Source organism: Oryza glaberrima, chromosome 12, assembly GCF_000147395.1.
Source record: "Oryza glaberrima chromosome 12, OglaRS2, whole genome shotgun sequence".
Classification (NCBI taxonomy): Eukaryota; Viridiplantae; Streptophyta; class Magnoliopsida; order Poales; family Poaceae; genus Oryza; species Oryza glaberrima.
In genome coordinates, this window is record NC_068337.1 from 3,089,139 (window position 1) to 3,100,294 (window position 11,156).

At 40.3% G+C, this 11,156-nt stretch overlaps 1 protein-coding gene across 1 annotated transcript; it reads right to left on the reverse strand.

Annotated features, from left to right (window-relative positions):
* Positions 1–343: 343 nt before the first annotated feature.
* LOC127757160 (uncharacterized) lies at positions 344–10,233 on the reverse strand. Its single transcript, XM_052282601.1, has 5 exons — positions 9,960–10,233; positions 5,861–6,985; positions 1,633–1,845; positions 1,419–1,543; positions 344–1,158 (listed from the first exon to the last, which is right to left on the reverse strand). The coding sequence occupies exons 2-5, from the start codon at positions 6,979–6,981 to the stop codon at positions 674–676; spliced, it is 1,944 nt and encodes a 647-aa protein (XP_052138561.1). The 5' UTR covers positions 6,982–6,985; positions 9,960–10,233; the 3' UTR covers positions 344–673.
* Between the last annotated feature and the right edge of the window lie 923 nt (positions 10,234–11,156).

The following is an 11,156-nucleotide window of genomic DNA, read 5'->3' on the forward strand; positions in this document are numbered from 1 at the left end:
TAGCATAGATATAAATAGGGCACGGCAACGCTCCCTCTACATATCGTGTGGACGCCGCAGAACAAATGCTCATCTTAGCAGGCGACGATGCGTTGCCAAAATCAGTGTCAGGCCAGATGTGGACTCAAAACTGGTATGGTTTCTTTTCATATTCTTGTCGATTTATTTATATACATATTGCTAGGTTCAATTCCAAAAAAAAAGTTGAAGCATATGTATATTGTTAGATAGGAGTAGTTCATTACTAGATCTTATCGTTGTGTTCCAGAATTCCCTACTTCTATCGTCCAACTATGCATGAGCAATACGATGAAAACAATTTCAGACAAGGCAGCTAATAACAGGAGCTAATCTCTGAATAACCATGTAATTAACAGGAGCTAATAACCATGTAGCTCTAGATGTTGTTCCATACATAGGAATCATTAATAACAAGTTAACAACAGCTACGAGACTTTGTTCCAGGATACGTCAGCCTTAACTATATAAGCAGGCTTCCTTCCATGACAGACAGATTCAACTATCTACATCAGCATAAGAGATGTTATGTATCTCTATGCACAAAAAAACCTGAAACCTGTAAACTGCTTACCTACCTCCTTCGGATTTAACACAAACAAACGACAGTATATGCAAAAGCCAGCCTAAGTTCAGATCAAGGGCAGCACATTTGCTACTCCTTTGCCGTTGTTGCTTGGCTTTGGCCACAGCCGGGCCCATATGTCACCCTTGGCATCGTTGATATCAGCGCGCCCTCGAGTTCCAGCTCTTGCATGAGTTGCTCAAATCTTGGAGTTGGCTGAGCTACAAAAGCAAACATCCTGCCTTGGGGAATTCCTAAGCTTGGGTCGATCTGTTCACGATTTGCCGGTTGGGTAGCAGCCATTGAAGGATGATTGGCCCGGGATGCGTTTGATCCACCGATTGGGGGAGCCATGTTCCGGTCAGCTGCGTCTTGCATCTCCGCTGCTTCAGGGTCTTGAGGTTCAGTATCCATGTTGGGATCCGGAACACCGTGAAATTCAACTTGTTCTGTGCCATCCTTGGAACCCTCCTGGTTCTCTAGACACACGGCATGTGCTGCTTGTTCTTCTGCTACGCCAACTATATCTTTCCTGGGCCTGAACAACCCCCACAGGTAGTGTTTTCCTTGAAAGGCTGTAGACAAATACAAAGAAACCTACTAAATGATTGAAATCATGAGAAAAATACTGCAACGTGTAATAGTAATCACGGCAAAAAAAAAAAAACAAAAATAGGTAGTTTAGTAAAAAGTTATTGGTTTCCCACCAGCAGCACAGGATAGTTATCACATTTTATTATGAATGTAACTTTGATTGGGTGGTATAGAGATCATGTGCATATTCGTGTATTTTTTTTATACGTTGGTATAATCTGACGAATGAAAGAACTCAAACCTTGGTACTGTTTAGGCAGCATTGTCGAAGGGAATATCAGCATCTCCGTTTTGCCCATGACAGCACGTAAGGCCAGATCATACTCAATGACTTCCTTAACTAGTTGATCTAGTTTTCCATCAGGTCTACAAATAGAAATAAGAATAGGAATCAGATTGCCCCTGCAGTACAGTATATTGGTGTTGCATACAATCATAAAGGTTAGACAAGATACCTCATTTTGGGTGGAAATAAAAACAAGGCAATGTTTTCATCAGTGAAACTTGATGTCCCCAAGCTTTCTGGCCAGACCTCTAACCTGGAATGCTTTGTCACGTTGACCAAGGCACGCAAAGATCTTGACAGCATACATACATTCTCGCACGATTTGGTTGACAAATGTCCAGCCAATGGTACATATTCCTTGCTGTCAATCTTGAAGATTCCACTGTTTAAACCAAAAAACACATATTAGCACAAAGAGTTAATGGATCCTAGGTTGATAAGACAATGAGATTAAACAGAAGTTACTCCAATCAATTGGACCATATCATGACTCATGAGACTGAATAGCAAACTCTAAGAATGAGTTCATTTTACACCAATTAACTTTGCAAAGACCCCACATACCCCTAACCCATGAGCTATGAACAAGGTATTTAATCCCCAATTCACACTGAACTATGGAAATCCAATTTATAAGGTTTTTTTGGCATACACGCCTTTGAGGATACGTATGGTACCAGGGAGGTCAACGATGCAAATGGTGAAAGAAGAGAGGGAGAGGGATAGAATGGAGCAAGAAAGTAGCTCTCATCCTCTAGTAGAGGTTCTCAAAAAATGGATGTCAACACCGGAACATCCACTAGTTGGCCTCCCCATGGATGAAACCGAAGGATTGCCTACAAACCCTTTAGTTGGTGGATCCATTTTATCAATAACAGCCTTTAACATCATAACTTGTCTCATATGATGTATGCCTGTGGGTAAATGTAATACACAGTATAAGCTGTCCACCACTAAGTATAGTTAGTGTTATTTCTCATCTCCCCTAAAGTAGGGATTGACAAAACTAAACAACAAAAATAAGACCAAACTGAAGATGCGGTTTGGTTTGTTGACATTTTTGGTTTCTCAAACTTCGGTTTTTGGTTTTATGTTTATTTTTTCATCGGTGTGAACCAAATAACTTGACACCTACCATCTCTCCCTTCACCTGTCCTGTGCATGACATAAACTAATTTAACACAGATTTCAAGGGCCCAACGTAGCATAGGCAGCAAAGTGCTTACACTCGTGCGATCGGGGCCAATGGAGGAGCATCTCATGGACACATGATTCAACACGCAGTGGGACCATGCAAGAGTTCGAGGGTCCTGAACGCTTTGGTAAAAACTAAATACCAAAAAAAACCAAACCGATTTTGTTCTATCCTTTCCTTTCTTGGTTTATAGTTTTTCCATGTTTCGTGTGGCATTTTAGAGAAACTGGACTTTCAAACAACCAACAAAACTGGACCAATTGAACCTTTGACCACCCTTGTCGTAAAGCCCCATTATTTCTAGCAATACAAATCTAATAATTTCAATTTTGAATTCAAGCAATCAATTTTTTAAGATTGTTTCAATTTTAAATTAAATATTTGATCCGCATTATGATAACCAATACAATCTTTGTACGTATTCTTTGACCTTCACTCCATTGACCGACACAACATCTATACGAAAAAGGCAAAATTTGCTGCACGGCATTCCATATTTGTCATTTGGTCAGTTTTGTCGTTTTGCCATATAACACTCTAGTTTGTCGTTCTTTGCCAAAAAGGCATGTCAGCCATTATTTTAATATATCATATTCAAAGAGATAAAATTTTGCAAATGTCAATTTTGACAGATAATGGTCAATTTTAAACATATTTTTAAAATTCAAATCAAGCACATTTTACAAATACGTGGCAGGGTGTCAGGCGGAGTGGGGGCACTGCCACCCGTCCCATCACATGGGCACTACCACCTGTGACCGGTCAAGCCTGATTGACATGGGTCAATCAGGCGGCACAGCACGTCCGCCCACGCCACATTTAATGCGGCGAGGGATGGTTGGGGCGTCGCGCATTTAAGGCGCCTAGCAGCGCCTCCTGCTCCGTCCATTCACCCCGCCACATGGCGGCTGGGTGCGGGGCGGCTCGCATTACGGGCCCGAGGGGCGTGACGTGGCACCCCGAGACCCCCCGGTCACCTTATCGCTACCTGACCTCTCCACCCCCCCCCCCCCCCTCCCCGAGGGGGTGGGGAAAAAACAGGCCGCATGGCCACGTGGCCAAATGGGGAGGTTACTTCCCTCTACCGTGCGTACCCCCGGGCCCATTTCACCGACATCTTTTAATTTGAATTTTAGTTATTTCTAATTTGTATTTCTATATGGACTCCAACCTCTACTTTTAATTTTCTTTTTTAAAAAAAATCGAATTTTAATTAGTTCATTGTATACATGTATGAACTCTAGTTCCCTCGTCAATATTCTTTGTTTTTAGTTTCTGAATTTCAGCTATTTTTATAATGTATTTCTATATAGACTCTAACCTCCTTTTTTAATTTTCTTGTTTTATAATTTCGAATTTCAATTAGTTCTAAGTTCTATATGGACTCTTCTAATATGAGAATTTTTAGGCCGTGAGAGCTATACGGACTCTTATAATATATGAGAATTTCTAGGACGTGAGAGCGAATGTGGAGACTACTTTTTCTATTATTTTGATAAGCTAATAGATATTTGTTCAAAATAAAATATTAAGAGTGATCCAAGGGTAAAATAATCATCATTTACATAGATTTATCTCTCCATTAGAAGAGTACTAAAACAATAGGAATGCCTTTTAGCAAATAACCACAAAAAAAAGTTTTCAATGTAAAGGCAAAAACTAGTGTCCTAATTCAAATGCCATAAATCTAAAGTGTTCTAAGAGCAAAATTTGCCCAAAATAAAAAATCAACGTTTTCTAGCTAAGTTAGATGGAATATGGTCCATCAAACATGTCATAAGGCCATGTACAATGGGATGCTTGGTTAGATGCTTAGAGAAAAAAGGCGGGTTTTTTTTACCAGGCCGGCGCTACACGAGTCGCCCATCGCCACATGAAGCGGTCATCGCTTGGGAGCGCTTGCGCGAAAAAAGGAGGAGCGTAGCAAGCGCCGGCGCTCTGTACAGACCTAACTAATCTTGTTTAACTAACTAATAACTAACCATTACCTAACTTGATTAGGTCACTATGCATGGCAGTGTAGAAGCCAATTTTCTCTATAAATAGAGATATTTGGCTGGGACATAATTGCACCTTCTTCTTGCTTTTGCAAACAATGGTTCCTACACCAAATGGATCAATCCTCCGCTTTACTCTATTTTTTTTACAGAAATTAAATTTGCTCTGTTTTAAGCATATGGATCACGCACGAAAGTATTTTAGCACATCACCTTTGTAATAAAGATGACAATAAAATTAAAATTTGGTTGAGAATGAGAAAGTAAAATAAAAAAAATGGTAGACTCATTCACTACCATTGTAGCACCCAGATGCTTAGATACTCTCTTAAATAACTAAGCATCTGTGGAATGGATTCTCTTCATTGGAGATTAAGGCTCTTCAACGGATGCTTACATACTTTTTTTTTCTAAGCACCTATCTAAGCATCTGGACCATTGTACATGCCCTAAGAGTACCAGTGGAAATATAATAAGTGGACACTCAATAGTGGTATAATCAATTTTTTTCCCTAAATCTATAGGGTAAGTTGTCTCTCCTCTACCATAAAGCAAAATCACATGATTATTTGTAGCCTCTAGGTGATTAATCTATAGTGCAAATTGTCTCTCTTATGACGTTAGATCACCTGATTTATTTCTACCCTTAAGATTGCAAATTGTTAAGCCACATCACCCAATTTGTTACTATTGTAAGGATGATTACTGAAAGATGCAACCACACTATATAATTATCTTCTTTACCTTAGAAGATTGAAGATGCAAACTGTAAGAAAAATATATATATGAAGTTGAACCATCTATGTACAAAGGAAATTCACCTTATAGCACATTCGACTTTTGACCTACTTTTTATGGTTTGGGGGACGGTTCAAGCTATAGACCAGTAGCAACCTAAAAGTTCCACCAAATGTTCACTTTTCGCATTAGACTGATTTGTTGCGAGATGTTCTTCAAAATTAGAGGTTACATTACAAATTTTCAACTAGCATATGCTAGCATTATCTTCAAGAAGTCAAAGCTCCGACATCAATGCTATCTCAAAGAAGTATGAAACAAACATGATTAATGGTAAAAGCGATTGATTGTCATATAAGCAAAACTAGATTTTTCCTTCATATGGTAAGAGGTCCACAAAGAGTAAGGTTCTAAAAGCGATCCACATAAAAGGAACTTCAAATTTTAAGCAAAAGAATATATTGTACCTCCAGATAGGTTCATCAACGGGTAAGGAGCAATGGCCCTTGATAGCTCCTAAAATAGTTGGTATTGAGACTCCAGAAATACCATCTTTCACTAATCTAGAATCTTGACCGTCTTCATAATCTTCAAATCCTCTACATTGCGTCTGAACTATAGAACCATTTGAAGCCAAATGTCTTGAATCTTCACTGACACCAACATCATCTTCCTCTCTACCCAACGCATTTGGAATTCTTCCTTGGCTACATCCCACTAATTTCCTTTTGACGAGTTTGATTTGGTTCACACAATCAGTAGTAGAATGTTCACTGCACTCATCGCTTATGCGTAGTCCACCATCCTTTCCATCTCTCAACAAGTCCTCACTACACATTGGGCGAGCATTCTTCTGCAAAAGGTTGGGATGTTCTTTCGCCACTTCCTTGTTTCCTCTCTCTTCTCTCCTAGTTGAAGGTTCACTTCTCATTTGATGGGCATTCTCATTCTCCCCCAGATGGATCTGATGGTCATGCGTCACTTTTTTATTTCCACTCTCTTCTCTCCGAGTTGAAGGTTCCCTACTAATTTGGTGGGCATTCTTCCTCGAATGGTCATGACGATCATGTCTATTTTTTTCCTTTCCTCTATCTTCTCTCCTTGTTGATTGTTCAGTTCTCACTTGGCGAGCATTCTTCCATGAATGATCATGACAACCTTGTGTTGCTTCTTCCTTTCTTCTCTCTTCTCTCCTTGTTGAAGGTACACTTCGTACACCTTTTGATGGAGAAAGCATGGGCAATCTAGAAAGGGGCGATGTCAATACCTTACTTAATTTGCTAGAAGTGTTTGTCGTTGCATTGTACGGTTTGCTAGAAGAGAGACTTTCCTTCCTATTTGATTTCTTGGGTATTTCCTTTGAAGCCACAGTAGAAGTCATTCCATGTGTTTGAGCCTTATTCCTATCATCATTTCTTCTATCACCATTGTCATTTCCTCTTTTGTTGGGTTGCCGATAATAAAATTGGGATTTCCTCACATCATTCGCAATCCCATTCATTACTTTAGACTTAAACCCTTTGCTCCTCTTTGATCTACAATTTTTCCTTTGACTAGGACCAAAACTAGATCGAGTTGAATTTTTCATCTTGCTGCATATGATTAATATAATAGCTTTAGGTACGTCGAGAAATACCAACATACAAGAGCTTTAAAGGCGTATAAAAAATATATAACAATTGTCATAACTATACATTTAAATAAATAATTCACATTTTGACCCATCTACAATGTAAAAACAATATGTTCTTTTTAGGAGTATCTAAGGCGCTGTCTAATGAACAAATCCCAAACCAACATAGGTATGTTATGGCTTGGCAAAAGAAGTGAGGCTAACTTGTTTTCAACACTAAGGCAAACTTAGACATAATACGAGGCACATTGATAAGTGGATCCATATAGGAAAGAAAATTCGAACTAGCCATGTTTGCAATCAAACATCTATTGAAAATACCCCTGCCCACCTAAATTACAAAGTGTGGCACCAAGCAAAAACATCCTAAACTGATCAGTTCTATTCTATATATCAAAACATATAAGCTTGGTAGTACATGCCCCAAAAAGAAATCATTAAATTTTCACCCTACTCTATGAAAATGTCACGATGACCACGTAATTTTGCTATACTAAAAATGACACTATTCCAAAAGGAATCACAAATTTTGATATTCTTTTTTGTAACATCCAAAACAGCACAAAAAACAAAAAATACTTGTAACAATTAGGCTGACAACAAAATCCCCCAAACTTCCAACACAGTTAGAGTTCACGATGGACCTCCAACACAAGCTTCGTAGTACATGCCCCCAGAAGAAATCATTAAATTTTCACCCTACTCTATGCAAATGTCACGATGACCACATAATTTTGCTATACTAAAAATGACACTATTCCAAAAGGAATCACAAATTTTGATATTCTTTTCTTTAATATCCAAAACAACACAAAAAACAAAAAATACTTGGAACAATTAGGTTGACAACAAAATCCCCCAAACTTCCAACATAGTCAGAGTTCACGATGGACCTCCAACAAGTCGTTGGACCTCCAATCGCAATGCTTGATCTTTGAGCCTAAGGTGATTGTAATGCTTTCATCTTGAACTTAAGGCGGTTGCAACCCTCATGGAAGCAAGGTAGGAAAAGCTCGTGAAGAGGGAGTCAAGGTGACACTAGAGCACACAAGGTGATCTGAGCTCACTAGAGCACACAAGGTGATCTGAGCTCTAGGTGGACACAACTTAAGTGTCTTGCAGGGAAGAGATGGAAGAGATGTAAATATATTTTAAAATATTTTGAAGTATACTTTACCTAAAAGTAAACTTCAAATGCATATTCCAATCTAAACTGAAAGCCATTGTTTTCACTCAACTTTCAGAAGCCAATAACATTACACCATCTTCTAAAGTTGTTTTTGTTGAAATGGCGACTATTTGCTACTGTTAACTCCTATATTATGTATGTTGTTCTATCGTTGTTTCCTAGATCTACCAAGATAGGATTTTCTTGTTCTTATGTTGGTCCAATTTTAAAAATTAATAAGGGTGTAAAACAACAAGTGCCCAAAAAGAATTTACCCTTTTTAGATAGGTCACATAGTATATATGGCTAGTAAAAATTTATAATTTTACAAGATTTTTCTAAACACTTCGCAACAGAAATATTCATGATTAAACTATTAAAAATAAAATGATGTCTAAATTGAAAGTAAATTCAAAAATAATAACTTTGTTATATTTTTCATAGTGTATATAGTAATTACAAACAAATGCCTTAGTAACCATGTCACTTAGTCCTTCAGGCCTATAAATACGATGCTAGAGGTCAACTAAAAAGGCAAATTATTGCCAGCAAAATATTGTTCATAAGTCTATGGTGCCCTTATTTTTGTATGTAAAAGGATACAATAGATGTTTTTTTAGTTGAACATAGACTTTTGATAAAACTTAAAATGTAGGTCATTTGCATACTGAAAAACACATTAAACAGCCTAAGTCATTAGCACATAATTAAATCCGAAATATCAAAGAACCAATAGCACAAAATTAAATCTGAAATATCAAAGGACCAAATTGAGTATGCCCCCAAGAAAGGTAGAGTATTCCCTATTAGCTTTCATTATTAAAGATCTTGGGCTTTCCTATTAGCTTTATTCTACCTTGACTTCTCTATAATAGTAGAGAACACTCCGTAGATATTGATACTCTTAATATGTCACCTCTCATGCTAGTCACATGCCTCTACTAGCTTCTGGCAGAGTAAAGATGTGTGTGATGAAGAATAGTGACCACACATAAGAACAAAGACCTTAACACATGATCTTAAATGTTATTCCATTTAAGCCTAGTGAATGGACGGCAAATGCAAACAAATGGTCAATTGTGGGATATCGCATCAACATCTGTCCACAATTTTTAGCCACTGTTTCCACTTTCAGGCCGCTCTAAATTCTTCCCCGACCTTAACACATGATCTTAAATGTTATTCCATTTAAGCCTAGTGAATGGACGGCGAATGCAAACACATGGTCAACTGTGGGATATCGCATCAACATCTGTCCACAATTTTTAGCCACTGTTTCCACTTTCAGGCCTCTCTAAATCCATCCCCACCCCCCCCCCCCACCCCCAATGCCCGATTGGACACATGGCTCCATGTAAAATCATTTGGGCCACCGTAAAATCGATTATTAAAAATCACAGCATAACCAACGGGGCAGAGCTTAATCCCCTTCATCCAAACAAACCTACATTCATACATGCACACAAAACCCCCCACGATCAGATTGCACGGGATCCTCTTCCATGGAACCAACCATCGACTACGCCCTAACCAAACAAACAAATCTCTAGCAACAAATAATCAAGCAAGCACCAATCAATCACGCGGTCCGTCCACGATACAAAGCACACGCATGCAGAGACACCACGACAGCATCATCTCTCACAAGAGCAGCATTAGCTTTAGTAGATTAAACGATCATGCTAAACCAGATCGGAAAAATAAAGCTTAGCAGTAAAGATTAAACAAGCGCGCTAAAAACAGGAGGGGGAAATCACCCATATACCTTGCTGCCCAACCCCACCGGCCGGCCGACCACCACCACCACACGAACAGCAACGGAACGGAAGACGAAGCAGCACACCAACAGCAGCAATCTCACGGCCGCATACACCCCATCCCGTCCGCCACCACGAACTCCCCCAAACACCCGAAGACGGCGGCGGCGATTCGGCCTAGCAGCGGCCGCAGCAACCGCCGGCGAGCGAGCGAGCGAGACGAAGAAGCGAGGAGAGGAGAGAGGAGACGCGAGAGGGAAGAGAGAAGAGGAGAGGAGGGGGGAAGCGAGAAACCGAAGAGGCCAAAACCCCTCGCCCGTGGCGTATTTGTAGTGGGGGGGGGGGGGGGGGGGGGGGTTGGGGTTAACGGGGTGGGGAAGTAATCCTCCGGAGGAAACGGAATCGAAAACGGAAACCGAAAGCGCGAGTTGGGCGGAATCTGCTCCGGATTCCGTTCGCCTCTACTATATCTGTGCCGTTACTTTGGATGCGCCGTGTTGACACGATACGGCCGGGTTCGGGTTCCGGGATTCGCGGACCCGCTTTGGTTGCGGGTGGTAGTGGGGCCGGGCCACGTTCCCTGCTGCACAAGTGCACAGCAGCCACCTGTTCTGTTGCTGACACGGTGGCCGTGCCAGGGAGTTCAGTTTTCGTGTCGTGTTGTGTTGCCGCAGCTCCACCTGTACTACACTTGTGATACGTCCCGTCGTACTAGCAACAGTTGGTCGTGCCGAGAAACACAGAAGGGAAAAGGCAACAGCTAGTCGCTGGTAAACCAACACACGAGTAGTAATAATTTCATGGTTGGAGTACTAGTGTACTCCTGGTAAAATTTTGTTTCTAGTGATATTAATAATGGCTCCTTATATTAAAAAAAAGACATTTTCAACATACTCGCCAAACTAAAATTTAGCCATTTTAACGAGGAAAAACCCTCCAACAACCTTGTCAGCCGAATGGCTAACCAAGCCACCCGGCTGGTCAAGTTGGTTCCCCAACTGGTCAAACCAGGTTGTCAATCGTGACCCTATGTCATCTGACACATGTCTCTACCTCTCTTTATCTCCACACCAAGGAGCACCGCCACCACCATAGTTGTTAAGGTTGCAATTGCCATTCGGCATCCGCCACTACTGTTGAGGTCATCGTGTCTACACTGTTGCCAGCCATTGCCATCCGATGCGGCTGTAGACGTTACTACCGGT